The sequence below is a fragment of the Penicillium chermesinum genome (assembly GCF_028974085.1).
Source record: "Penicillium chermesinum strain IBT 19713 chromosome Unknown utg000004l:1.0-3345178.0:1.0-3348027.0, whole genome shotgun sequence".
NCBI lineage: Eukaryota > Fungi > Ascomycota > Eurotiomycetes > Eurotiales > Aspergillaceae > Penicillium > Penicillium chermesinum.
In genome coordinates this window covers 1,385,151-1,412,853 of record NW_026695314.1, presented here as the reverse complement: position 1 = coordinate 1,412,853, position 27,703 = coordinate 1,385,151, and the positions used below count along the sequence as shown (strand labels likewise).

Sequence of the window (27,703 nt, the reverse complement as noted above, 5' to 3'; positions counted from 1 at the left end):
GCCGAGAGAGGCGCCCAAATAGGAGCTCTGGGGCTTTGGCTAGGAAAACAATGCGGTGGTGTTGATCACTACGCACGAAGCTCAGTGACCTGAGAGCCATTATACGGAGTAGCTTCACGGGCATAGACCCATTCTCAGCCTAGTAGCGGTATTGAGTTGAGACATGGTCCTAGTCATGAGTGATCAATCGATAAATCTCCGAAGATCCGAGGCTAAGACAAGAAGAGGAGATAAGCAGGAGTCTCGAGAGCAGAACCTTTTCCGCCCACCGCTAGACCTCCTCTCATGGTAATAGACTTTTGCTGGGTTCCACATGGGAAAGTGGTGAATTTGAGATCCCAGCGGCGACCGAGGACCAAGTGGACGGGGGTGGTTGAGGGGGGGGGGAAGGCGTGTTGCGTGCAGGATGCAGCACCGAGGGAACAGACGGCGCAGCGACGACCAAACCTGGGCCACTCAATTGGTGTTAGTCTCGAGACTCTGGCAGTAGATTGGAGGACACAAAAGGTGGATTCGAGTGATTGGACTGGACTAGACCTGGAAGGGTCAGGGCTGATCAATACTCCAGCGGGCAATAATCGCCCGAGAGGTCCTAGGCTAATGCATGGCTTGACATTGGAGTGACCAGGGCCCAAGCTACTCAGCTCTCTGAGTATCACAAGATAAACCTCTCGAGTACCGAGGACATTGAGCAGAAGACTTCCTTGGTGTCTACCAATCCCGTGGTCGCCAATTCCATTCCCCCGCATCGTGGCGCCGATCCAGTGGACACGAGTGGATCGAGTCCCACGGGGTTACCGGCGCGGATTGGACCAATGATGCCATCCGCGGTTCTGTCCAGGGAAATAAGGTCGTCTTTTGGGGTTTGGGGACTTTTTGAGTTCGGCTAAAGATTGGGTCCCCCTTTTTATACATAGCACACTCGTCCCCCCCCCGTCTTCTGAACCCACCCCCGGATTTTCGATCTTTGCACGTCTGTCCGCTCTGCATGATGCCGTCCAAGGAGTCGAAATTCGTGGTGGGCAAGCCCTGGGGGCCCTTTCTTACCCCCGGCGACCCTGACGACCAGTGGGCCTTGACCAAGACTAAATCCGCCGGTGGGCTCTCGTTGTCGCGCACCCCGAGTACCACACAGAGAATTAAGCGCCATTGGAAGCGTTTTTGGTTTGTGTATTGTGTTGGCAACGTCATCTTCCTTGCCATCTTTCTTCCAGTTTTGTAAGATACCTATGATTGCGCCTCGGGCAGAATGTGTGACTAACATCGCTCAGCTTCCTTGTTGCCATCCCCGCAATTGCCCAGCTGGTCGTCAATAAATCAGATCTAGTGCTGACGGAAGCCATCTTGACCCAACCAAAGCCTGATAGTGTGCAATTAACGCTCCAAACCAAAGTCGACTTGCACCTGGCACTTACGGCACGAATTGAAGATCTCCCTCTGTACTTATATCAGAAAGACTACGGGGAGAAATATCCCTACGCCTCTTTCACCATTCCTGGGAAAAAGATCAGGGGCAATACTACGTTGGGTGTAAACGACATCCACTCGCCCATCCTGAACCAGACCACCTGGGAGGAATTCGTGCACCAAATCATTTTCCAAAAGGAAACCTCATTGTGGGTTCATGGCCAAACAAACACATACTTGGGCGTGCTGAAGTCGCATGTGAAGTTGAACAAGGCCATTAAAACCCAGAGTACGTGAAATGATCCCTGTACCCCGGTCCGTTCCGTACTAACAGTCCCTGCAGGTCTGAACCAGTTCGAAGGATTCAGCATTGCTAATGCAGGACTCGTGTTCAATCAATCCGATGGACACAACTTTGAAGGCAACTTGACTCTGCCTAACCCAACTCACCTCACTTTTCAAGTGGGTGACATATTATTGAACATTCAAGCCGGCGGCGTCGTTCTCGGAAACGCCACCATTGAAAATGTCGAATTATTCCCCGGCACAAATGCCTTTCCCCTTAAAAGGAATCCTCGACATCTCCACAGCTATCAAGCATCTAGGAGGTCTATTAAAGACTGAGGCCAAAGCCCTGAAGGGCGGCAACCTGACCCTCGATGCAATCACCCAAGAAGTCCACTACGACAATGAATTAATCCCATGGTACACCAACGTGCTGCGGCAACTCACGCTCACATCTGAAATCCCGCTCAAGGGTCTGATCAACAACACGATTGCGAACCTCAAATCCCAAACCAACTTCACATCCACCCTGAAGGGGTTGAATTTATCTAGTCTGCAAGGGATGGGGTCGGACTCGGGTTCTGGGAAGGTTTCGCGATCTGAGGGCGATTCCGATGGGCCCGTGAGTGTTGCGACGCTGATGCGCCGCAGCAAGTACATCCAAGAAGCTTTTGAGGGTGTAGACCCTGTAGAGCGGGACTTCATGATTGACTCGTTCTCTGGCTTTTATTCCTAATGATTTTCTACGACTTAATATAATCGAATACCCTGGACTTTTACAAAGCATATAAAATTCAGTCCATGCTGGGCTTGTTTCTCGATAGTTCTCTCTGAGACTGATCATGTTCGAGAAGCTTTCATTTCAGCACCAAGCCCACAGACTGGTACCGTGAAGCTCTTGGCCGACTGTTCATGGTCAAACAATCCAAACACATAGAGGTCGTCAAAGGTCTTAGTATCGCATGGAAAGACAGTTATCAAGAAAAGTCTTGGATAACTGGTCATGTCTAATGTAGAACACCTAGGCATAATCAGACCAATAGTAATACTTGACTGCCCCATTGATACTTTCGATATGATGCCTCATTGCCGTCCTAATATGGTAGCAACAGTGAACAGCGCGAAAATCTGCACTGCTGGACTGTTTGGTCTGATAGGATCCTATAGATGTACCTACTTACCTCCCACCAATAATCTCAATGTGTTGTAGCCCCAGACGCTGCGCAGGCCAAGCTATAGGTATCAACAAGTTGCCCAGGTGATGATGGCTACAACATTGCACCGAAGCCTTTCAAGAGAGATGTCATCGAACCCGATCGGCGTCGGGTTTTCATGTCCCCAAACGGCCGATTTGTTGGATGGATAAACACCTCTGTCCCTCTCTCCGTGATACATCAGTTGAAGATGGTCAGACCAAAACTTTCCACGCAAAACAAATCTGTATGGACTGTTTTGTGGGGTTTGAATTCGCCTCCTTCTCAAAAGATGAGAATTCAGTGGCAATGATACAGCGAGATGGCATCATCCAATTGTGGGACACACAAAATTTCCGCATGAACTGTCTCATTAATATGAGTCGTGGAAAGGTCACATTTGATAAAACCAAGAAAGCACCATGGCTCCATCACCTAGCTGCGAAGTTCGAACCGACTGTCACCATTGTGGATTTCTCCTCTGATGGTGATCTTCTTTTTTGCGTCTTGAACGAGTCAATTTATGTTTGAGGGGCTACATCGGGGAAGCTTCGCAATGTGCTGGCTCATCCGCACATTGTGAGTTGTATCTCAATTTCACTCGATGGGCACCGCGTCGCTTCTGCATGTAAGGATGGCGCCATTCGCGTTTGAGAACTAACGGCGGGGACTCTGCAAAACACGATGATAATAAACGGTACCCAGTCCAGTACCTTTTTTGGCTGCGGTACTTTTGGACGGCCTCCATGCCTTGAACCAAATGGAGAGGAAGAGGAAGCCTCTAGCCGTGATATCGTGCCTCCAAAGCCCTTATTCGTATCTAACCCATGGGTCAAATATCGAATGGACAATCTCATATGGCTTCCCATCAAATACCGGGCTTCCTGTGTTGCTGTCCATCAATCTAGTATTGTGTTGGGACACAGATCGGGCGAACTGACGATGATAGAGTTTGATGTTGACCGCATCCCGTCATGATCTAGAGGGAGTCCGACCATTAGCGATATCCGATAGATCACGGACGCTGATTTCCCGCTTGACGTTTGACCCTTTGTGTTCAGGCTTTTTTCTTGATGGAAACTATGATGAATAGTAGTTAATGGTTAGGGAGCGGATTAGACTCTCTACGGAAGGTTGACAGCACCAGCAATCCTGCGGCGCATCATCCACCTGTCTTACAGTAAGCCGGAACTGCGGAATGTGAACTGAACTGCCATTGGATACGCGCTTGCGAAATGGTGGGCGAGGGGGGGTGGTACAAATTCAAGTTCTTGAACTCGAACCAATTTGGGACTTGATATCAGTATGACCTTTGCTCATGCCCCCTCCGCCGTAATAATACCTGATTATTAGCCGAGCCATCAAAGCCCAAGCTTATCTCGATTCCGCACTGAGATCTGCTGCGCTGCGACAGAATGATGTCGGAGTTCTTTTCACTAACTCCGATCCGCGGCAGCACGTTCTTCCTTTGGTCTTTCACAGAAGCTGGGGATGACTACTAAGCGTTCGCAAACATCCATATCGTCAGAAAAAAGTACAACACTCCTTACAGACTGAACCCATGGCCTGCGGAGAATGGCTCCTTTCCGAGACAGGACGTTTGTGTTGCCTCAATACACTGGTGCTGAGGCCCGTGCTGAGGGCTGGGGTAGGCGTGAGCCGTAAATTCTGTCAGCATGATGGCTCGTTTCCTAGAAGCTCGGTATCAAGTTTAGCTGAGGCGACAGATTCCTGTGCCATTGCAAAAGGGCAAAAAATACGCTGGCACACTCGGCGTGCTTCCATTCCCGATCTCCCCTCATCAACTCCCTCGTCTCTCTTCGAGAGGACGACTTGCCTCAAGCTTCTCTATACATCCCTCTTAGACCAAGATGCCCTCCGTAAACATTAACTCAGCGACCAGGCTGCATGTTGCAGATCTTTGCATTTGCTGGGAAAATCTCTTGCACATCCCATGTGATCGCCGCAAAAACAAGTCATAGCAAAGCCTAGCGTGCCCCGCTATGGGACAAAATGACTATCTATGATGTCAATGCGATCATGGCCTGTGGAGTATTAAAGAGATCACCCTGGAAGAAATCTCCGATCATTTGGAACCATCTTCAATCATATAGTTGCTTACCATGGCAAATCGCGACTACTACGGAAGCTTCCCACCGGGGCACGATTCTTACGGGCGTGGCCGCTATGGGGATTACCCCCCACCATACGAAAGCCGATCGCGAGATTCTAGCTACAGCAAGCGTGATCGCCCTGATTATAACGGCGACCTCGTTCCTGTCCGACGAAGCTACGAATCGGACCACGGCCCTCGACACGGCCATCGTGATGACGGCCATAGCAGACGCCATTCTCGACACCACGGGCACCATAAAGACCACGAACACCGTTCTCATTCTCGCAAGCACGATCACCATGAAACAGCTCAAGGTGCTATCCTTGGTATGGGCGCCGCGGAGCTTGTTCACCACCATCGCAAAAAGAAGGGCGACGACGTGAGTCATGGGGTAGGCCATGTCGCTCGAACGGTTGGCGCTGGTGTTCTAGGCGCTGTTGCTCTCCGTGAATTATCAGACCATCGGCGAGATCATTAGCTGTGTGCCATGTGTATGGATGTATTGATGACAACGACTTTCTTTCTTTCTTTCTTTCTGTTTTTCCCCCCTGTATATAGCCCTGGACAAGATGAAAAATTAATATGGGTACATAACCCACATAGATGACCTCTTCTCTTCGTATCACAAGGGTTCCCTAAGCGGATTATTACCATCTATGTAGAATTAGACATCTATTGTCCTTCATTCTCCCAAAACCCATGTCGAGTTAGGCCCATTGAAAAGCTAACATATTTCCTGTTTCCTGGAAGATTTCGCGCGAACGCTGGTGTTACCGTGAGATCTCACATACCCTACATTCTTAACAATCATCTTGTGCCTTTTGTCATCTCCGTATAAACAATATTGCACTCGGAGGAGCTACAAAGGTCAGATCCACGAGGCTCTGCTTCTTGTTAGATTCAATATCGATGAAGATTTTTGACGCCCTGATTCTCTAGCCAGAGCGGCCCTTGTGGTAGTCAAGGGCGTGTATGTGGAGCATTCTTACCATTTAGAATTAGGCTTGTCAAAGGCAAGCCACCTACGGTGGAAGGAAAAGCAGTAAACACTATGAAAGCAAGGCCTGAAGATATTAAGATCAGCTCCAACGTAGAGTCATGTCATTGCTATCGAGGGAATCCGTCCTGTCTGCTGGGGAGACATTCAGTCCTTTCCCTTCAAAATGCTCGGATGCAGCTGCGGCACTCAGCGGTGATTTCCTTTTCACAATAGAATCCGAGCATGAGCCCTTGATTTTCACCCAATTCAATAATTCTAGTAAGACCAGCCGCCAATGCGGACCGGAGAAGGCGATGGCGCATTAGTGCTGCGTGGGTTCACGTGCTTAGGCGCTCCACAGGGGCAGGCATGGCGAACGCCCTTATCAGGAGCTAACGAGGCCAAATGCTTGGTCCTCAGCTAAGCGTGCATATCAGTGGATTCGTCTACCGTGGACTCCGGCAGCCACGTCCGGTGTCCAATCAGATGGGGCCATCTTGTTTATCCCGTCGCGAGGAGAAGTGGGGGCTAATTTACTGCTTCCCAGCTAGTGCATATACATACTAGCTCACCACGCCACGATGTTACATTTGAAGCGTGTCTTGCCCCCGGCAGGCACGCTCGCTTTTGTGTTTCCGCAACTTCCCATCATGTTGTTGCGCCAGCTATTCTATGCGTTGACAATTGTGTCTTCAGCCGGTGCGGCTCCGGCCTCGGTTAAGCATGTGTTGCACGAGAAAAGAGGCAGTGATTCTCTCGATTGGATCAGAGGTGCTCGCGTTGATCGCGATGCGGTGTTGCCTGTGCGGATTGGGCTGAGCCAGAATAACTTGGAGAAGGGCGAGCAATTCCTGATGGAAGTGTATGTGTAACTGTTTATTTATTATTCTTGTTGTTTTGTTTTCCTTTGCAAGGGGAATTGAGTTGGGCTAACACGAGACAGGTCTCACCCAGGCTCTGCACGATACGGAAAGTTCTGGTCGGCAGAGGAAGTGCACGATATGTTTGCCCCCTCCACTGAGGCCGTGAATTCTGTTAGAGAATGGCTGGAATTGGCCGGAATTCATGCCTCGCGTGTTGTCCATTCTGACAACAAGGGATGGCTGGCCTTCGATGCGAAGGCTCATGAAGCCGAAGAGCTCTTCAAGACCGAGTTCTATGAGCACGAACATCCGAGCGCCCAGGGTATGAAGATCGGATGTGAAGAGTAAAAGAACCATGTCTCACTACATGCCCCTGGACTGATTCACTGACCGGATCTCCAGATATCACGTTCCGGAGCACCTCCGGGACCACATTGACTATGTCACGCCAGGTATCAAGATGAGCTCTGTGAAGAAGCGCAACGTAAAAAGGGCCTCTCATTTGGCTACTGCTCAACCGAACGCCAAGGCTGTGTCTTCGGATGATTCGTATCACTCCATTCCAGCCAAGGCATTGAACTTGCCCACCGAATTGCAAGACTGCGGCGTGAACATCACCCCCGCCTGTCTCAAGGCAATGTACGGTATTCCAGATGCCACCAAGGCCACCAAGGGCAACTCTCTTGGTCTCTATGAGCAGGGTGACTATTTCGCCGAGGAAGATCTCGACTTGTACTGGGCGAAGTATGCTCCTGGGTTCCTCAGGGTACCTACCCTATCCCGGCTTTGATCGACGGGGCCAATTACTCCGTTCCTACTACTAGCGCACTGAACGGTGGCGAGGCTGACATCGATATTGATATGGCGTACGTTGAACATGTCCTGCCTTGCTCGATTCAATTCTAACGTGAACCCCATAGCTATTCGTTAATCTACCCCCAGACTGTGACTCTGTATCAAGTCGATGACCAAATTTATGAGCCGAAGGAGATTGCCACAACCAACCTTTTCAACACATTCCTTGACGCTCTGGACGGCGTAGGTTGACTCTCCCCCCCCTATGGCTACCGCTGACACTTTTCAGTCGTACTGCACATACAGCGCGTACGGAGAAACGGGCGATGACCCCAACATCGACCCTGTCTACCCGACCCAGCTGCTGGAGGCTACAAGGGCAAGCTCCAGTGCGGCGTCTACAAGCCAACCAATGTCATCAGCGCTTCTTACGGCCAGGCAGAGGCCGACCTGCCCATCGCGTACACCAAGCGTCAATGCAACGAATTTCTGAAGCTTGGTCTGCAAGGGCACTCGATTCTCTTTGCATCCGGTGACTACGGCGTCGCATCGCTTCCAGGTGATGGGGGTAAAAGTGGATGTCTGGGACCGGAAGGCAAGGTCTTCAACCCGCAGTACCCATCCAACTGCCCCTACGTCACTTCCGTGGGAGGCACCATGCTCTACCCCGATCAAACCGTGGAAGACCCTGAGAGTGTCATGCACGTCGATCTCGGTGGCACCGCATCGAATTTCAGTAGCTCGGGTGGGTTCTCGAACTACTTCCCCCAGCCATTCTATCAGAAGCTTGCCGTGGAGGAGTATTTCAGGAAGGCCAAGCTGAGCTACCCTTACTACGCCGAGATTGGTGTCGATGTGAACACAACTCAGGGGTTGTACAATCGTATTGGTCGTGCTTATCCGGACGTAGCTGCCAACGGTGCCCACTTCTGTGCCTTTAATCAGGGGAGAGATACGCATTACTATGGTGCCAGTTTGGCGTCGCCTCTGTTTGCGTCTGTGCTGAACCTTGTAAGAGCGTGCTCTGGAGAGAATAGCTCAATTGAGATACTGATTTGTTTTTTTTAGATCATTGAGGAGCGTTTGGCCGAGGGTAAGGGTCCGCTGGGTTTCATTAACCCGGTCCTCTACAGTCATCCTGAGATTCTCAACGACATCACCAACGGAACGAATGTTGGCTGTGGCACCGAGGGCTTCAGTGCTATTGAAGGGTAAGTGGATGCAGCCAGAGCCCTATACCCTGGTTACAGCCAGACGCTAATTGACCGCAGCTGGGATCCGGTGACTGGTCTGGGAACACCCAACTTCCCCAAGATGAAGGAACTCTTCCTGTCTCTGCCTTGAATGGGGATACAGAGGAGACTAGAGACTCGGTTGTACTGCACTCAATACCGTACATACGCGTGTCATGTTCCTGGGGACGTTGCCTCAGTCATGTCTATATGCGACAGTTGTATATGTTGTAGGGGGGGATTAAAACTATGTACATATCAGAGTGGTATGCAAGTAACGGAATATCCACATCCATGATACGACCTATCAGCAGCTGACATCTTCCGGGCTCAAAATTTGTATACTTGGTCTTTGGTAAACCCCAGCTGGGACAGAATACCAGGAGTCCCTCTTGTGCCCACCAGAGCATTTTCCATACTGGGCGGGCCACACACAAAGACCTTGGTATCCTCGCCGGTCGATTTGACCACTTCTTTGAGAAGCTCCGCTGTGACATATCCCTTGCGCAGAGAGGAATTGTTCTCAACCGGGCGGCTCACTGTATAGAGGTAATTGAAGCGATCGGGAAAGCGGGCATGGAATTGCTCCAGCTCGTCTCGGAGGAGCAGATCCTGCTCCGTGTTGACCCCAAAAACGAGGTTGATCTTTGTCTTGTCATTTGGATTATTCAAGATCCCTTGAATGAGCTGGTAGATCGGAGTGATTCCCGCGCCCCCAGCAATGAGATACACTTGGGAGAACTTGTTCGGAACCCACGGGAAGGCTTTTAAAGTCGCGATGAATGACAGGCTGTCTCCAGGTTGAAGAGAGTGGAGGTGAGTGCTGGCTGTCCCATTCGGGTATTGCTTGACCATCAGTTCAATAGAGCCAGTCTGGTCTGCTCGGCGCTGTTAGCACGACTTGCGCCATATGAAATTATATTTTCGTGGGTTGCATACCTAACGAACTGATGGGGGTGTATGGACGGAGGACGGGCAACCACCGTCCTTCAGGCCTTGAAAATGTCAAAAGCGCCGCTATACTGTAGTCAGTACAATGTTCCTCCCTCGACTCTATCGTTACGTACCCGTCAAAGGCAGTCCGCTCTGCGCATTCTCGTCTGGGAATTCAAATACCAGACGTTTAGTATTGTGATTAATCGCTTCGGAGCTTCGTAAGCGTAAGGTAGTAAACTTCAAGCCACCAAAGACCTTTGGGGTCTCAAGGGACTCTGCTTGCGCTGTGGGGAGGAGATTTTGGGTGCACCAGTAAGCACCAGCAGCGCCAGCCGCTAAGACTGCAGACGCGGCTACAGGTCGTGCCTTCAGAGTTTGCCAGGCCACTTGCAAAGCTGCCATGCTTGTGATATAGAGGTTGAAAGAGTAGATTAACTATACGCAGAGCTTTTGATGTGCCATGTCAGAGCGAGAGCATCATATATAAACTTCAGACCCTAGCGAGTATACCGGCGAGACGGAGTCCGACCCCGAGGTGGATAAAGTGGCCCCACCAGCAACTCAACTGCCGTGTCCCCCGTTCCAGAGCTTGATTGAACGTAGTTTTTGCAGGGATCAACGAACGGTTATATAGTAGCCTCCGTTTCTTTGGACTCTTCTCCTTATCCTCAGCCTTCTTCTGACCAACGCATACGAGTAAAATTGCTATGAAGCCCTAAAAGGCCCCCAAACCCCTCACCCCGAAAGCCCGACCTGCAAAACCCGTTAAAGGCCGACCGGGTGTCATGACGCATTTCAGGATTCCCCAAACATCATGCCATAAGCTGTAACGGACATTCCTTATTTCCGCTGAAACCGAGATCGACCCTAGTAAAGCTTATAAGTGTGGTTAATCCTTTTCCCCGGCTGCATCGAACGAACTACAATCGCCAGTCCCCGTCAGCCGCAATCCACCACCTCATCATCCAGATGACTTCCTACCCCCCTCGGTTTCCAGATCGCGCGGGCCGTCGCTATCACTGGCGCAGGATGGCTAGGCGGTATGTAATTTGGACTGGAATGTGGACAATCTCTTCGGCCCTAACAAAGTCCAGGAAATATCGCGTCTCTGAGCCTGATCGCAGCCCCAGCGATGGTCGAGTCATTCCAAAAGGACAACGTGCCATCGGCCCAAGTAGCGCGGCAGTGGAAGAACCTGTATGACCTCGGAAAGTCTCAGAACCCCCCCGCTCGCAGCCGCCGTGGGCTCTGCTTTCTTGTATCTCGCGTGGGCCGTTCGGTCAGGAACGCCGTTGTTCAAGCAGACGTCGATTAGCCAGAGCGCGCTCTTCTCTGCGGCTGCGGCTCTCTGTATCAGTATTGTGCCGTACACCTTGGTGGTGATGAAAAAGACGAATGATGCGCTTGCGATGAAGGGCAGTTCTAAGTCTGAATCCGACTCCGATCTCGTGGGCTTGCTTCAGAGATGGGGCACCCTGAATCAGCTTCGGGGCGTTTTCCCCACAGCTGCCGCTATCTGCGGGCTGGTCGCCGCTTTCCTGTGAAGGGCGACTTTCTCGACCTCGAGATATTTCACGAAAAGACGAGATGAAAAGACATGTCTTGATTATTGTTGTTGCTATTATTGTCATTATTATTGTTATTATCTGTTTTCTTTTCGGGGTGATTCTGGCGCAGGCCTGAGGGCCTCGAAGCACGGAAACTGCCATTGAAAAGTGTACCAACAAATGTCCTACTAGCATTCAAATGATAATGTTGCCCCGGTGCATCCCAAATGGTGGATCAATTCAATTTCCCCACCCCGTCCTATGAGAGCTAACAGGCCGAAACCACCTCTGACTGGTGGCAAAAGAAATCCCGGCCCTCACGCAGGCTCGACCAAACGGCCCGTGCCCGCCCAACGGTCCAACTAAGCTACGCCTCTATACCTCTATAGGCTAAGCGCTGGTTTCTGCTGGTTAAAAACGGCAAGATTTTTCCTCCTGCAATGTGTCTTGCATTGTGCAACGAAACGTAGGAGGTTCCATTGTAGTGAAGAATTCCTATTCGTCCGGCGCCCCTACGAAGAACCGCTCGCGTATACAACCGTCTGACTTACCCGCCGCTCCTGGTTTTACCATTGACTCGGTAAATGGTCTGGGGTACTGACACTAAAATGTGGAATCAAGGTTGTCATCTCCTTTCTTAGCTCTGTAACAGCTAGCTCGGGCCACGCATTCTCCTTAATCAAACTGATCCCTGGGCCCCAATACTCGTAGTACTGCATGCCTAGAAACATATATAAGGATGGAAAGACGTTCGGAATTGTGGATAGAGCGTCCCAACAATTTCAACTCTAACCGGGACCCCGAGACTTGAACAGGCGTCGCCATGTCGCGGTCCACGCTAACGTTAGCCCTCGCATCTGCCTTCCTGGCATCGTGCGTCCTCGCTTCCCCGGCCCAGCCATTGATCACGGAAGCCCCCAGCTTGGAGAAAAGAGCCACAAGCTGTACCTTTTCTGGCTCCAACGGTGCGGCCAGTGCGAGCAAGTCGCAGAAGTCTTGCTCCACCATTATTTTGTCAGATGTCGCCGTCCCATCTGGAACTACCCTCGACTTGAGCGATCTCGAGGACGACACAACTGTGAGACACATAATCCTAGCCCTTATTCGGCTATATCCCATCTCCTAACTTTTCATGGGACAGGTCATCTTCGAGGGCGAGACAACCTGGGGCTACAAAGAATGGGACGGGCCTCTCCTCCAAATCTCCGGGACAGGCATTACCGTCAAGGGCGCTGAGGGCGCTTCGTTGAACGCCGATGGGGCCCGGTGGTGGGACAGCCACGGTAGCAACGGCGGCAAGACAAAGCCCAAGTTCTTTTATGCCCACGGTCTTACCTCCTCGACCATCACCAACCTGTATATCGAGAATACGCCCGTCCAGGCGGTGAGTATCAATGGTGCGAACGGACTGACGATCACCGACATGACGATCAACAACCAAGATGGCGACAGCTTGGGCCATAACACCGATGGATTCGATATCGGGGATAGTACGAACGTGGTTATTACGGGCGCCCACGTGTACAATCAGGACGACTGCGTCGCAGTGAACTCCGGTACCGTATGTGCCATCCATTCTTGATACAAAAATTCGTATGGGAAAACTGATCCCTTTGCCAGAAAATCACCTTCAGTGGCGGTGTCTGCTCTGGTGGCCACGGTCTCTCTATTGGCAGTGTGGGAGGCCGAAGTGACAACACTGTTGACACTGTGACGTTTGAGAACAGCGCGGTTAAGAACTCCGTCAATGGTAAGTGCCGGTGTCGTCTCTACTTATGTGCTATGGTCTCATCTGCGTATAACCAGGTATCCGTATCAAAGCCACGTCAGGAGAGACTGGTAGCATTAAAGGCGTCACGTATAGTGGGATCACTCTTGAATCGATCTCTAAGTAAGTTTCTGGGAGGCCGCAGCGTCTAGGATAGAGGAAGTACTGATCCTTGTTTCTTTCCTGTTAGGTACGGGATCCTGATCGAGCAGAACTATGACGGGGGCGACCTCCATGGAAACCCCACGAGCGGCATCCCCATCACTGACCTCACCATCAAGAACATCTCTGGCAGCGGCGCTGTTAGTTCTGGTGGATATGATGTCGTTATTGTATGCGGTAGTGGTGCCTGTCCTGGCTGGACTTGGAGTGATGTGACGGTGACTGGTGGCAAGACTTATAGCAGCTGTCAGAACGTTCCCAAGGGCATCTCGTGCTCTTGAATCTCTGCACGTTTGAGGTCGTTCACCCTCGAGTGGCATGCAAAACGGCTGTTTCGTTGTTCCGGCGGATTCATTATCGCATGTATGCGCTGGTGCTCGGCTCGCCTCCCAAGATTCCTCACCAATGTTCGAAAACTGGTCAGACTTTGCGTGCAAGTCCATGCATAGTAGGTCTGGAATGATTGTTCCTCAGGCTAGCTGTAGTGTTCAATTAGTAGAATCGTAGACTTTGACTTGGATTCCAACGTGTTATTCACAGATCGAGGAATATGATGCGTCTTGATATTAACCGGTCACCGCAATGCAAATACATGTATATCTAATACGTCGTATGATACAAGTGGAAACTATAGTCCCCCCAAAGCCGAGCCTAATATTGCTGCATGTTGTTCCAGAACATGGTACCGTGCTGAACCTCGCCCGTGGCCTCGGGCTTCCAGCCCATGACCAGACGAGTCCATTCAATCAAGTGACTCGCAAGCTTGATGTGGCCAACGTCCGTGCAGTGGTTCATCGGATTGATATCGTTGTGCTGGAGGACTCCGCGAGTACTGAAATAGTACACGAAGCCCTTATCCTTGTAGTGCTCCTGCACCTTCCGAGCCTCTTCTTCATAAACCTGGGTGGCCTCGTAAGTCAGGCCCTTCTTTTCCCAGATTCCCCATTGGCCCTGCAAAAGGGTTCGCGATTAGTTCATGCGGCGGAACGGCAGGAATGACGGCTTACCATAATCATGACCTTGGCGTTGGGCCAGGTTGCATGGATGTCATCGATCAGCTCGATATAGGCGTGGTAGAAGTTCGCCGGCGGGATCTCGTTGGGGTGGCGGTGGTCATTGCCACCCAATTGGATGACAACCAGGTCAGCTGGTTGCTCAGCCTTGTTGTCCCAGAATTCCATAGAGTGGTCCGGGTAGGCTTCACGAGACCGAGTTCCGGGGTCAGAGGCGCGATGCCAGTACCATGTCTGGGAGGGGGTTAGATCTGGGACCTGGTATATCTTGCGTCAGACTCACCATGCCGTGGGCTGAGCCACCGTAGCATTGATTGTCCACCAGGCACACGCCGGGGTAGGCCTTGTAGGAATTCTGTTAGTTGGGCGTGACCGGTCACGAGCTCGAAAGGGCGGGTGCTTACAGTGATGGTATGCTCAACATTACCCAGGCCGGCTACGAAAAGATAAGCCCAAGATGAGAGCGTCTCGTAACTAGCGAATTGCCCGGTGGCCAGTCTAGAACATCCGTTAGTTGATGGAAAACAAAAAAGAAAAGTCCGGCCAATTCACTTACGATGCTCCGATGATCTCGACCTTTTTATCGAACCGGGGGGGAATAGAAAGGGCCGCACTGCTTGCAACGGATACGCCGGCAATCTGGATTGTGCCAAGGATGTCAGTAAAGAGATGTACCGAACGCAATCGAGGGAGACTTATCCCCGGCCCCAATTTGACACTAAACGAGGGGTTAGATATGGACTCGAATGCATGACCGAAGGGACAGGATTGAAGACATACCTCGCAGTTCAAAGCCTTTCTTGACATCGACAAGCTCAGGCGCTAATTCGGACCATGGACCAACAAACTGATATGTTGAGTCGGCAGTGACATTAGAATACTGCCAGTCCAGAGATCCAATGCTATGAAATAATTAGATTGGCTGGCTCAAAGGATAGAGGACTGGACAACTTACCGGTAGGCAACCAACGTGCCTTCCGATGTAGCGGGACCGAAGCTAACTGCAAGCTAAAACAAACCCACTTCTGTCAGAAATCACCTTAATCTGCGGAACAAAGAACAGCTGGATCCCTACCTTGTCCCCAGTGAATTCTAATTTGATTCCTGGTGCTCTAGATTTTGCAGCGGTTCCCAGTTAGTCTTTGCATTCACATCAGCGGCGGGGGAGTCCGGCCGCTTTCCAACTTTGCCTACGAAAGAAGGGGTAAAAAGAAAAGGAATGACGAACGACCACCCTGGAGGTTGCAAGTTAGGATATGTCAGACCGGAAGAGGGTCATCGATGGGGGTGTTATTCACATACAAGAAACGTGCTTGCTATCCCAGCGGCCCTTGTATGCAATCTCAGGGGCACCGGCCTCGTAGGTCGCCCAGGAGTTGTCTAAAGCGATCTGGGGAGCTTGGCCGGGCCATGGGTCTTCTTTCTCCTGGCCATTCTGCAAGATTGTGGCCGAGGCCAACGACCACAGGGCAGCCAGGCCCAAATATCCAAGTCTCATTGTTTAAACTGGTGAAGTGGACAAAGACACGACTCCAGGAACAAGCCCTGATGCTCCTGGGATGATGTACAGGGGGTGGCTTACGTTACGCGCTGTTGTGCCTGGATAGCGGGGTGGCAATAATGAAAACGCCTGGATGGTCGGGCTAGACCCGAGCAGGAACAGAGAGAACGGCCCTCGCGAGCGCGCGTCGCCTCTCCGGGCAATAGCAACGTTAACTTTGGGGTGATGGGGGCGGATCCACCCCGGCAACACTCGAAATTCAGGTTGGGCCAATCACGAGGGTGGCCCGGCCATCTCCTGCGCTAGCCCGTATGACTTTGGATCCTTTCCTTTTTTTTTTTTCTAAACCCCCCCACCCTCTTCAGCAAAAATGAGGCTTTCTTAGGGCCAGCACGCTCAGGGACGCCCCGCCAATGAACGAGCCCGCGATGGATCCTGCCAAGAAGACGCCAAGGCTCGATGTTCCAGCGCCATCTCCCGAAGGGCCCAGGGACCAGGGGCCACGAGCGCCACTCAATCCCCGCATGAACCAATCACTCCAAATCTGCGCAATGGAGACATCCGAGGCTCGGGATCTGGTTCTACCTCGTTCCTCTCGTTTGAGTTCCGAGGAATTACCTTGTCGATACCTACTAACCCTGGAGTCTTGGCCGCTGAATACCAGTTATTATCTTCTGGTCAGGACGCCTGAAGCTAACGTCCTCTCCAGTGTCGTACTCATGGGCTGATAAGGGTCTTGTGGTTATCTGCAAATTCCCGACCATCTTTCCACAAGTGCGAGAGAAGCCCCCGAACCTATGAGAGGCTGCGCTTCACCCTTCTAAGGACTTGAGACCGCTCGGGGCCCGAGAAGTCGTTTAGGTTCTTGGACTCAGCATTCGTACCTCGTAATCTGCTTATGACCTCCTCCGCGCAATACGTGTACGGAGCACTGCGTGGATACTCCATGGATACACCGTCTGATACACCTTACACCTGCGACACCGATCGCGACATCTTTCCTCCCAGTTTTACATGCTTATCATACCGGGAAGGAAACGAACACAGGAGAAATCCCTCAATGCCATCTTATCCAGCCCCGGGCCAGATAGAACGAGGTGGACTTGTCGTAGTTTGTTACAGTACAGACCAATGGAGGGCGGGCTCCGAATTGGCCTCGTATTAGTATACTAGAAAGGCTGTCATAATCAGGCGCCCTCTGTGCGGAAATTGCTTCCTACCGTGATGTCAAGGATTCCTCTGTGCCAAGCAATCCTATTATTGTAGTGCAGGTCATGGGCGCTCCGGGGAGGGGACAAAGGCGGCCCATGTCTTCTTGGCGGGTGAGACAATTCAATCAGCCGGTAGGAATCGAGAGGAGGTTGTTTGCAGCTGCGTCTCTTCTGCAGGACCCAGGACATCGGTTTCAGCCTGCCTCAGCCCTGTAGATCTTGAGGAATTGGGACGTCGGGATGGCTCATATGGACGGCAAGAATCTGCCCTTCCAAGATTCCCTCCTGCATTCCACGAGTTATTCAGACACCCGGTGATGCCAAGATATCACGCCCCACATCGGTGGCCACGATTGCTCCAGTGAATGTTCGCACGGTGGATCGTGATGGGTCCGGTCCCGCCAATCGTCGGGGGGTTCATAGGGCTCAGAGTCTGGTCCTGCGCCGATTTGCCCCTGATCCACCCAACCTTCCTTCAGGTCCCATCCAGATGAGGACAACAAGTGGCCGTTAATGACGCGATCCCAGACTTTGCTGCCACCATCAAGGTCCTCCTCACCCGCCATTGATTTGCCTGAGCGGACGAGATTCGAGTCTCCGTACGATACCAGTTTCTGCAAGCCCTCTCGCCCGGGCCTACCAAACCCATCCGTCGTCTGTCCATAAGTCTTAAATCCTTTTGCTCTCGGCAACTTCGGAAACGAATCAGGGACTTCGCCAAGTCCCGAGCCCTTTTTTCCAGCTTGATCTTCCTATTTGTTGTGGTACTCCGTTGGGCCCCACACTGCGATACCGCGTCAATACCAGCACGTGTCGTATCCCTCGCCCGGACTCCGCTGCATGTATTACGAGCTCCCGTTTGGCGTGGTATCGAATAACAGTGATCTGCACTACACTCTCACGCAATTCCGGTGGTTTTTGTACCATCGCGGCAGCTTCAGGGGCACCTTTTGATTGGTACCGGCCCTTTAGGAGGTCGTCAGCGCATTGCCAGCGAGCTTTACACTCGAGTCATGCTAGGGAGCGCGCGGCAGGATGTCAGGCGCTTCCTGTAGATGTACGGAGTAGTACGAACACTGATCGAACATTGCGGCTCCTCGAGAAAACCCGCGGGGCTAGTCCGTTTCAAATACCATCTTTGATCGGTGAAGAGGATCGAATCTAGATTTTCTTGTCTTGGTGGCTTCATTGGCCGCCTCGACGGAGATCGTCCTCAAGGGGGACCGATATGGGGACTGTTTGGACAGAATGCAACGTTCCATATGGAGTATAGAAGGACAGCAGTATCTCGTAGGGCAGGAGACTCGGCCGCTTCAGATTGAAAGCGCTGATTCGTAAACCCTTAGCTGGGAAGCGATCAGCTTCCTAGTGGAAGGAATGGAAACACCACAACCCAGAGTTGGCTGGGGGGGTCTGACGATCCGACGCACCCTAGGCCCGGCGCAGGCTGGGCAGAATCCACTCTTATTCGGAAGTCTCCCCTATCTTCCGCTGGTACTCAAGTCACCCGAGCATTTGACAGGCCCGTGGGGGAATGATTCTTAACCCCAAAGGCACCCCTCCCCACTTGCTTTTCTTGTGAGGTCCGCTCTCAGCTGTTTCCAACATCCCCCCCCCCCTTTGGTCTTGGCGATTTTCTCTCCCTTTTCAACCGGCCCTCCCCGTCACTCTTTTGATTGTTGATCTGCTTTTGCGACTTCGTCGCCACCACACTCTCTTGGACCCGTCTCGACTCTTCTGGTTTAAGAGACGGACACTGATTCATGACCCTGTTTTGAAATTATTCCCGGTATATCATAATTCATGAACTTACAAGTCCCCAAGATGGACTACATTCAGCCCGGCCACCTCTACAGCCGAATTTTGGACAACATCCCTTGGAAATCCGGTGATCCCAACCAAAAGGGAGATCCCCGGAAAAGTGTGAAATGGATTGATGTGAGTATTTGCCAGTCTCCTCGACCCCTTGGGACGCCTGGAGGAACGACGCTGATGTGGTTCTTAGGGATTGAGAGGAATTGCCTCGTTCCTGGTGGTCCTTACTCACCTTGCCCGAGCTTGGGACTTTCTACTGTTCTCTCCGCGCGATGGGCCAGATGTGCCGCCACGTTTTCTTCAGCTGCCCATTTTTCGCATTCCCTGGCAGGGTCGCATCGGAGTGACCATCTTCGCCTTTTTGACCGGTTACGTTTGTGCGCTGAAGCCTCTCAAGCAGCGCCGCAATGGAGACGTCCTGGGTGCTTTTACCTCGGTGGGTAAGAGTGCGTGGCGCCGCCCTCCTCGTCTTATTTTCCCCGCCACGATCGCCCTGGTCATTTCGTGGACGATGGCCCAGTGCAAGGCTTTCGTGGTGGCGAACCGATCCGACTGCTGGTGGTGCCGCTATGCTTCCCCGGACCTCGCACCCACTTTCTGGGAGGAGCTGCTCCGCCTGCCGGAGAACTTCCTAAGTGTCTGGACGAACGGATATATGGCATACGACGATCACCAGTGGGCTTTGCTTCCTCTGTTGAAGGCCGCCATGCTGGTTTACGTGATCCTCGCGGCTCTGATGTTCGTCAAGTTCAAGTGGCGTCTGGTGGTCTACTTGGCCATGTACCTTTACTTCCACCAAGACCCTAGCAAGGACACCGGTAAGTTCTCACTGCTTGATTTCTCCGTACGGCCTCCAGACTAATAGCGAACAGAAACTTTCCAAATGCAGGCGATCTACGGTATGTTCTTGAGTGATCTCTCCTACGAGGCTGGCTTCAAGGAGTTCATTCAGAACCACAAATGGGGCCGACGGATCGTCGCCTTCATCCTCCTCTGCGTTGGTCTTTTCGTCTGCGGATACCCGGGCAAGCATCCCGAGTGGTCCACCTGGTCCAACTACATGCTCAAAGCCGCTCACTATATCTTCCCCCCGGAAGTCAACATCGGCAAGCGTTACTCCGCTCTCGGTGTTGATATGATCATCTTCGCGATTTACATCTCGCCTTCTACCAAAGAATTCCTTGCCAACCGCCTCCTCCTCTGGCTCGGCAAGCAGAGTTTCGCCGTGTACCTCGTGCACGGAACTCTTCTGCGTACCGTCCTGTGCTGGATGCTGTACGGTATCTCTGGTCAGCCTTACCAGGACGCCCCGACGGATGGCAACGGAAACCCCCTCTTGGATGACAAGGGGGAGCCCATTCCTCCTCATTACATTCCTCTCCGAGCCCCGTGGGTTGTCGCTATCTCAATCCCGGCATGGATCGCCTTGGTTTACGTCTGTGCTACCCTTTGGACTAACTACGTCGACCCCTTCTGTGCGAAGATGACCCACAAGCTGGAGAAGGTCATGTTCGAGGAGGACGAGAAGTCCGTCGAGGCACTGCCTCTCACGTCGGTGCCAATGCCAATGACCTCGGCATAGTGTACTTGTTGCACCTTTTTTTACGTTTCATGCATCGAACTACACCTTGTTTGAGTGACTATTGCATTTGAAGCCTTTTTTTTTGAGATGACTGGAAGCGGTCTGGAGTTAGGTTTTCGATGTACATAATTCTTTTTTTTTTTTTTGGCCTTTGCTTACCTCCTTTTCTCTTCATGATCAAATACCATTTGGGAGATCTTATTTGTTTGAACAAAATATACGCACTCTTTACATACTGCTATACAAATGTGGAACACCCCTAAATCACCCTTTATTCCCAGTATTAGAGACTATTAAAAACGACCACACTTTTTATGACCGGAGCGCCCAACTCCTGCATTAGGAGTGCATAAAAAAGCTGCATATTTTCGCGCCAGAGGCTTGCCAAGACTTGGGAAGAACGCTTCTCGCCGCCACCCCTGATGCATGAGATAGGGGCGTCAACGTGGCGCTCTGGTGCCTTGGTTCCCGGTACCTCGCGGCCACACTATCAAGGTGGCGTAAGCGCTGGTCATTGCCAGCCAGTAAGCTGCCACACTTGATGATTGAGAAGACAAGAAATCAGGGAAGTATTCCTTTCCGGCTGACAGTCATTTCCAGCCATTCGTGGTCCGCCTTACACTAGTGCACCCGAGAAGACCATGTGGGCCACCTTGGCGACCCCCATATTTCCGCCCTAATCTCTTGGCTTCGGAGTGAATCTGGTACTGGTACGAGCCGACGTTTACGAGGCGAGTCCGCCGGCGAATTCCCATTTGGCATAGTCTGAAAAGGTTTCATCCGGCTTAGCCGCCCAGCAGTATAAGAAAACTCGTAAGATATCGATCTATCCTCAAGATGACTGGCACGGTATTGACCTTTGCCGGACTGGGAGGATCCAAGAGATAGCTCGGTCGGGGCAATCTCTTTCCTCGCAATCAGGCAGGCATGCATAGCGAGTCATACTGCTAGTACTCCGCACTAACGACTCATCTGTATGGATCAGGGGGTGATGGGTATTAGCCGGGGGCAGGGCGCTAGTCCAGGACCCGAAATTAGCGAATAAGACCAACGCCGGAACCGGGACTGGGGCCGGGATTGCCCCTGAACGGTGTCGGTACTTGCATTCTGCTAGTATACACATCACATGTGGATATGCATGTTGCTCCAAGGACGGACTTCGGAGTTGCTGGACGTCTGTACTCATGCCGTAAACCCGCGTCTCTTCCCTAAACTTGGACAGCATGATAGGTCCTTTACCGAGTAGCGGCAATTCTGTACCATTTGAATTATTTCCAGTAGCTAGATATATCCCTGGAGTCGAAGTCGCTCATCTTCCCAGCGTCGGGTACCAAACTGATAGAGCTCCTTAAGTTTATTGAGCACTGGACATCCTGATTGCTTTTGCCAACTTTGCCTAGGATTTTTGCTGAGCATTTATTATTCTCGGGATATTCCCATATTTGTCCGAATGTCTCATGGAGAGAGGCAAGTCAACTTGTAAGCGCGTTGGATTGGGTGCCTACAGGTCAATCTATCCACGGTAGTCTACCGACAGGCACCTTACAGCCCGGTCATCAAGACTACTAGTATCTGTTGAAAGAAAGAAAAGGAAACCCTCCTTTTAGCCTGGTCCTATTGAAGATCTGGACAACCTGCGCCTCTACTCAGACGTATAATTGAAGCTTGGCTCTAAATCAAGTACGTGAATCCAAGGTTCGCTTCATTGGCCGCGATATTTTGACTACTAAGTGCTCACCCTAGGCAAATGATCAACGCGATTAAAAGGCTATTCAAGAATTCGGCCCTACTTGTTCTCCCCTCAAGTAACGCGACATCTCTAATATAGCCCGACCTACTTTAGCCGCTGGCTCTTCAACGACCACCGTGGACGCAAGGGCCAAATCACTCCATATGATTGATTCTACAGACGATCCGAGACCTCCCTGCAGTAAATCCGAACATGGCCTGATATCATGGCGAAAACGCCTCCAAACTGTTCAACTTTTGATTCACACTATGCGAGCAATGAGGACTTGTTCAGTCCTTTGACTACAGGGGCTTCTTTAGCGCGTCCACCACCGCCAGTGAGGGCCGCAATACTCTCCTCAAGCACACGAGTGCCGGCTGTAACTTGAAGACCTTCCCGGTCTTCATCATCATTCGCATCACCCTTATCTGCCTCATCCGGAACTTCGAACACCTCGTCACGGCAATCCGAGCACATTTTCACCACCTCCTCTAATGCCTTCTCAACAGCCGCTGCGCGCTCGCGCATACCTCGCCGCAACAGTGCATCCACCAGGGCCTCGGCTTCGGCCACAGAAGAGTTGACCCGTTCAATGAGACGCCGAATACTGTTGACCAGATACTCCTCTTCGTAGACTGTACCCTTCTTACCCCGCGCGCGCTTTCGCTCTTCACGCCGACGCGTACGCGAGGTTTGATGCGACATGCCCGTCTTGCCGGTGTACCGCGTAAACATCGTTCTCCCAGCTAGCGTCGATGCGTCGGTGGGAGCGAGGGAGACATTATCAGGAATATCGACACCACCTTCGCCCCCAGTGGGGTCCCCTCCAAAGAAGGCTAGGGGATCCGCGGCGCGAAGTTGGCGCAGCTCTCTGACTCGAGGGACTTGGGCATTCAATTGAGACTTGCAATCGGCAAGAAGATCCGTCATGGAGCCCATAGCCTCTGCCAAACCCGAGTCCACAATTTCTTCCACCCGATCCTTCTTGCCGTGGAGTGTTAGCAGGCGCGCTGCGTCCGCAAACTTCGAGCCCCGGCATAGCAGTCGTGCCGCGGTGTCAATGTCGTGCAAGTGCTCGGCGTAGATGGTTGCCGCAGAGACGTAGTCGCGGGTCTCATCGACTAGCGTCGTCGCGAGTTCATTAATGAACATGACAAGCTCTTCTTCGGGTATGGACGCCATCATTGCGCAGTACAGAGCCTCGCGCCACATGTGCGCGCGATTGTAGCACTTGTATGCCTCTTCATATACCGCAAGGGACTCATACGCTGAAATTCCACGTCAGTTATGAGCCTTCCCTACAGGCTGTGGTTGTTCTGCACGTACCAATGGCGGCATCCTTATGCTTGGAGTGGTCTTGGAGATAGTCTGCATAGAGACGAGTGATCTCTTTTTGTTGCTCTGCTTCGTACCGGTAAATTTCAAGGGCCTCTTTGAATAGCACATGTCTGGTAACGTAGGCTAGAATCTCATCATGGGCACCAAGCGCGTGGAGATGCTTCAAAGCTTTATGGAAGCGTGATAGATGATTATCGATCTCAAACCGACGTCGAAGTTCAGGTAGCTGCTGCAGCTTCCTGAGGAATGGGAGATACTCTCGCGGATCCTAGCGAGACATCAGCTTGTTGTCTTAAGATTCAGTAGGGTAGCATACCATTTGTGCCTGCTGTGCAACCAGGAGAGTGAGCTCAAGGTCATAGAGACCGAGTGAATGAGAATAAAGACGATTAGCGTCAGTCAGAAAGCACATATGTTCAATTGCATCCTCGGCTTGTTCAGGGGTATCGCCTGATTAAGATATTAGCTTCTTTATATGAACGAGCAAGGAAATTATGTATAACGCACCACGTAAGCGAGCGGCCAGCCCTAATCCAGCTTCCAAATCAGGAGGTGACTTGCAGACGTGTGCCGTGATGAGATTTTGCAAGTTGGTATCCAGTCGATTTTGAAGAACTGCTAAGAATGCATCGCAGATCGTATTGACCTTGCTCCCCTTGGTGGTCTTGCCACCGGGGATCTGAGGATCAGGCTGAGCAACAGCAGCAGATTGATTCTTGGAGATCTTCAGAGTGTCTTTGTACAGAGTCTGTGAAACATCATCCTCACTTCCAAACAGTTAGTTCTGACGATTCACGTTAGTCAGAGTCTACGTACCTTAAGCGAGAGAGAAAATCGTCAATAAAATCAACCTTCTTCACTTGGTCGATGAAGAGGGCGACATTTTCCATGAATTGCTGCGGAGCGTAGTCGTGTAGGATATTCATGTCAACCATCTGGCTACGACAGGCGTTGAATGCGGACCGGTACTTTTTCTGGTCAATAAAAGTACGGATCCCAGCCAAAACCAATGCTCGAGGATAGATCGTTTCAATGTTTCCTCGAGGAGCTTGTAAAACGACGCCGAAGATCGAGGGAATAACAGACACTAGTTTTGATCCACGCTCGATGCTTCGGCACCGCTCATCTGTCTCAGGGGTATCCTCTGGTATCTCCATATCTATATAACCATTAGCCAAGAAAACTTCAGGATTTTGGGACTTGATCATATTATTTACCTTCGACGCGGTTCAAGTGCACAAACTTTAGCAAATGCTGAGAGGTTGTGTAAAGAAGATGTGCCGGAGTTACCAAAAATGAGGTGCAGTTCTTGGCAATAACTCGTTTGTTTGCAAACAAGCCTCCGGATCTCGTCAAGGTGATCAGAACTCGCTCATCATTTGAGATTGAAACCGCACGGGCCCAGTGAGTATCAATAGGAGGACCCTCGGTCCAAGTACTGACGTTGTTTTCCTGGCCTTCAACCAAATTGATGCTTGAGTACGTCACAGGGTATCCGGGCTCACGCGCACTGGAAAACCATAAGCCGTGATGGCCGATTCCGGCAAAAATCGAAGAGAGCTGCTCTAATTCTCCAGCTTGGTAAACAATTTGGGTTTCCCGGTTTTCCAATGTGGTTCGTTCAATACTGCTGGTATTTGGGGCGCTGTCCTTGAGCACATACACCTCATGGTCTTCCAAAAATGCAATCTGTCTCGGGCGACTGGTTGGCATTTCTGACAGAGGATAGCTTGATTCGAGGATTGGAGCGGGGACAGGGCGGCTCTTCAGAGACCAAAGGAAAACCGAAAAGCTCTTTTGCAGAAGAACCGCGATCCTAGTGCCCGTTTTGCTGAAAGCCACGTCCACGACATTCGAATCCAGCTTCAGCTCGTTATGGGCCATGGGAGGAGGCACACCAGCCAGCCGGAGCGGAGTAAGTTTCAACGTTTCTGGCGGCCAGTCAGTATCGATACTCATAGCTCGGTGGCATATACATCAGTAACTCACTTCCGTCGATGACTGCTACGGCACCAACATCATCTGGAACGGCAGTTGAGCCGTGGTTAGTATCAAACACATAGTCCATATCCAGTATGGAACCTATAATTCATAGATCAGTATTGATATCTACACGCCATTAATACGGCGACATACCTGAGGACCCTGCGACAACTCGCAACGCTTTTTCTTGGTGCCACTTAAATGAGAAGGGGACTGTAGACTGTGCGTCAACAAGAATAGGGATTTCTTGTTTTAAATAGTAGTGGTAGTTTCCCGTCGTCCAAAGTTGAACCCTGTCCGTGAATCGGACAGCCAGAACGGTCGAGTCGATATTCCAAGATAAATGAATGCGAGAAGCCCATGTCTGTCGTTCTTCCTCGGATAGACGAAGGGTGAACTGGCCATGGCGCAGACCATTTCTTTCGAAGAACACAACGTCAATCCTATTTTCAAGGCGTTGGATGCCAGCAATGAGGTTTCCCGAGGGACGCCAACTAAGAGCGCCTTCAAGCCCATCCACAGGCTCACTCACGCTATCCAGGGCACCTTCTCTTGAGTACACCCTGATGACTCGTCGAATATCTTCATCGATCGTGTTGACAGCAACATAGGCACCATCTCCACGCCAGCTTATTGTGGTACTACCATCATCATGGCTGCTTAGCTTTCCTTGGTCGATCTTTTCAGGCACGGTGGGATCACGAAGAGCCTTGGCTCTTTTACCGTGAAATTGGGTCTCCTTTTTACCCCATCCAACTGAGACATGCTGGGATGCTTGCAGGTCGGCTTGGCTGAAGGTGATTTCGGCCACATTCTCGAACTCTCTAGTCATGTATAAGAACGTTTTAGCTCTGGTAGTGATTGCCAAAAGCTCTTCATCTGGCGACCAAGCAGCTGCCGTGATCCCGACATCAACCGATCCTAGAATCTCAATTTTGTCTTCTCCTGGAAGAGGTTCCTCGCGCACAATGATAATGTCACCACCCTCTAGTACCAGACACGCACTCAGGTTGTCAGCAAAGTAATGCAGAGAGAGAACTCTATCACAGGCCAAATCGGGCAGGGGACATGGCGCATCCCAGGATGCAATACACTCGAATGCAGCGGGGCTTAAGGGATCTGTCGAGACAACTTCAGGGCGTTTCCTTCTCAACTCGATGACTGGGCTGTGTTCAGATGGACCAAAAGTGCACACCACAGAGTCAGAAGAGGTATCCCACGCAGTAGCGGTCAGTGGTAGCTCGCCGCGAACCTGCGTCTCCTGTAGGCGCACACTCCTCAGGTTGCGCATTTTGGAGGGCAGGTATCAAATTTTTTTTAAAAAAAAATCGGTATCGGTTCCCTACCTACCCCGCCATAGGACGGTGAGACAAGCTAGGATGAGAACGAGACCAAGACAAAGCAGTACCACCAACCAGTGGAAGCAATATCGAATACTGAGCTAGTAGTTGCCAAATAAGTTGGGGTTTTGGCAAGAAATAGTTGTGGCTCCGCGGACGCGATGTATCAAACTCCGAACCAAAGATTTTTTGATTTTCCACACCCGCTCAGCCAATGACTTCATTCATATTTCAACGTCGTTGGTTCTCCGCGCTACGGCTTCTACACAGCTACAATTGGGATGGTTTTAGGTGGACTAAAGGCCCAATATCATTCTCTAGCTTTACAGTTGATATCCAGCTGGCTCAAGGGTAGATCCGAGGCCTCTACCGCCGCGGCCGATTCATCCCCCTTTGATTCACGATCGCACAAGAAATACAGCAGCGAATTTAAACGGTCTTGTGGGTTTGCCAGTCTAGAGGGAGGAATTTTGTTAGAAAGACTCTCCGCATTTAAGTTGTTGAATAGGAACTTACAGCCAATGGCAAATGGAGCACCGAATCCAGCCACTAAAGGGAGTCATATTAGTCGAGCAGCAGCAAACAAGGAGATTGATAGGATACGAACCCATGAAGCTCCAGTATCGGACGGCGAAGAACTTGGTCTTGGGGTTGAAGGGAATGTTGGAGCGAGGACCCTCAGCGTAGTGGTAAGGGCTGGCAAGCTGACTGCGGGTGGTAGAGAAGCCACGGCGGGCGACGGTGGCCAGGCGGGCGCGAGCTGCGGTGGTGTACATCTTCAGAAAGATTAGTTTGTTGGCTGGTAATCCAATTGCTGTCGAGCAAGACGTACTGTGGAGGACAGAGGAGAGGGAATGAGCGATCGGGAATGGACGGACGGAGCCCGCGAGAACATCACCAGATGCAGG

General features: G+C 51.4%; 12 protein-coding genes across 12 annotated transcripts; 7 read left to right on the top strand and 5 right to left on the bottom strand.

The window, feature by feature from the left end:
• Positions 1–991: 991 nt before the first annotated feature.
• On the top strand, positions 992–2,428 carry N7468_005431 (DUF3712 domain-containing protein; the record flags this gene model as incomplete). Its single annotated transcript, XM_058474728.1, has 4 exons — positions 992–1,218; positions 1,272–1,696; positions 1,751–1,869; positions 1,898–2,428. The coding sequence occupies 4 exons, from the start codon at positions 992–994 to the stop codon at positions 2,426–2,428; spliced, it is 1,302 nt and encodes a 433-aa protein (XP_058330468.1).
• A 2,580-nt stretch (positions 2,429–5,008) lies between these two features.
• On the top strand, positions 5,009–5,479 carry N7468_005430 (uncharacterized protein; the record flags this gene model as incomplete). The annotated part of the gene is made up of 1 exon (XM_058474727.1): positions 5,009–5,479. The coding sequence occupies one exon, from the start codon at positions 5,009–5,011 to the stop codon at positions 5,477–5,479; it is 471 nt and encodes a 156-aa protein (XP_058330467.1).
• A 1,082-nt stretch (positions 5,480–6,561) lies between these two features.
• N7468_005429 (S53 family peptidase) lies at positions 6,562–8,982 on the top strand (the record flags this gene model as incomplete). Its single annotated transcript, XM_058474726.1, has 9 exons — positions 6,562–6,842; positions 6,924–7,187; positions 7,246–7,587; positions 7,668–7,709; positions 7,764–7,881; positions 7,928–8,027; positions 8,081–8,649; positions 8,707–8,849; positions 8,910–8,982. The coding sequence occupies 9 exons, from the start codon at positions 6,562–6,564 to the stop codon at positions 8,980–8,982; spliced, it is 1,932 nt and encodes a 643-aa protein (XP_058330466.1).
• Positions 8,983–9,200: 218 nt separating this feature from the next.
• Positions 9,201–10,208, bottom strand: N7468_005428 (cytochrome b5 reductase family protein; the record flags this gene model as incomplete). Its single annotated transcript, XM_058474725.1, has 3 exons — positions 9,201–9,748; positions 9,810–9,887; positions 9,938–10,208. The coding sequence occupies 3 exons, from the start codon at positions 10,206–10,208 to the stop codon at positions 9,201–9,203; spliced, it is 897 nt and encodes a 298-aa protein (XP_058330465.1).
• A 730-nt stretch (positions 10,209–10,938) lies between these two features.
• Positions 10,939–11,350, top strand: N7468_005427 (anthrone oxygenase family protein; the record flags this gene model as incomplete). Its single annotated transcript, XM_058474724.1, has 2 exons — positions 10,939–11,064; positions 11,126–11,350. 2 exons carry the CDS (start codon positions 10,939–10,941, stop codon positions 11,348–11,350), a joined length of 351 nt encoding a protein of 116 aa, XP_058330464.1.
• Positions 11,351–12,170: 820 nt separating this feature from the next.
• Positions 12,171–13,564, top strand: N7468_005426 (glycoside hydrolase family 28 protein; the record flags this gene model as incomplete). The annotated part of the gene is made up of 5 exons (XM_058474723.1): positions 12,171–12,431; positions 12,495–12,914; positions 12,974–13,103; positions 13,160–13,244; positions 13,312–13,564. Coding segments are annotated over 5 exons (1,149 nt in total), but the record flags the coding sequence as incomplete, so codon positions are not given.
• A 370-nt stretch (positions 13,565–13,934) lies between these two features.
• Positions 13,935–15,794, bottom strand: N7468_005425 (SGNH/GDSL hydrolase family protein; the record flags this gene model as incomplete). The annotated part of the gene is made up of 8 exons (XM_058474722.1): positions 13,935–14,234; positions 14,291–14,530; positions 14,580–14,651; positions 14,701–14,794; positions 14,853–15,014; positions 15,052–15,198; positions 15,252–15,297; positions 15,599–15,794. 8 exons carry the CDS (start codon positions 15,792–15,794, stop codon positions 13,935–13,937), a joined length of 1,257 nt encoding a protein of 418 aa, XP_058330462.1.
• A 431-nt stretch (positions 15,795–16,225) lies between these two features.
• On the top strand, positions 16,226–16,525 carry N7468_005424 (uncharacterized protein; the record flags this gene model as incomplete). Its single annotated transcript, XM_058474721.1, has 1 exon — positions 16,226–16,525. One exon carries the CDS (start codon positions 16,226–16,228, stop codon positions 16,523–16,525), a length of 300 nt encoding a protein of 99 aa, XP_058330461.1.
• Positions 16,526–17,307: 782 nt separating this feature from the next.
• N7468_005423 (uncharacterized protein) lies at positions 17,308–17,574 on the bottom strand (the record flags this gene model as incomplete). The annotated part of the gene is made up of 1 exon (XM_058474720.1): positions 17,308–17,574. One exon carries the CDS (start codon positions 17,572–17,574, stop codon positions 17,308–17,310), a length of 267 nt encoding a protein of 88 aa, XP_058330460.1.
• A 1,258-nt stretch (positions 17,575–18,832) lies between these two features.
• N7468_005422 (acyltransferase family protein) lies at positions 18,833–20,405 on the top strand (the record flags this gene model as incomplete). The annotated part of the gene is made up of 3 exons (XM_058474719.1): positions 18,833–18,946; positions 19,014–19,641; positions 19,696–20,405. The coding sequence occupies 3 exons, from the start codon at positions 18,833–18,835 to the stop codon at positions 20,403–20,405; spliced, it is 1,452 nt and encodes a 483-aa protein (XP_058330459.1).
• A 1,996-nt stretch (positions 20,406–22,401) lies between these two features.
• On the bottom strand, positions 22,402–26,746 carry N7468_005421 (Elongator subunit IKI3; the record flags this gene model as incomplete). Its single annotated transcript, XM_058474718.1, has 8 exons — positions 22,402–23,402; positions 23,461–23,740; positions 23,789–23,922; positions 23,980–24,239; positions 24,289–24,631; positions 24,690–25,403; positions 25,462–25,554; positions 25,609–26,746. The coding sequence occupies 8 exons, from the start codon at positions 26,744–26,746 to the stop codon at positions 22,402–22,404; spliced, it is 3,963 nt and encodes a 1,320-aa protein (XP_058330458.1).
• A 478-nt stretch (positions 26,747–27,224) lies between these two features.
• Positions 27,225–27,690, bottom strand: N7468_005420 (cytochrome c oxidase VIIc family protein; the record flags this gene model as incomplete). The annotated part of the gene is made up of 4 exons (XM_058474717.1): positions 27,225–27,250; positions 27,312–27,344; positions 27,403–27,571; positions 27,628–27,690. The coding sequence occupies 4 exons, from the start codon at positions 27,688–27,690 to the stop codon at positions 27,225–27,227; spliced, it is 291 nt and encodes a 96-aa protein (XP_058330457.1).
• Positions 27,691–27,703: the final 13 nt, after the last annotated feature.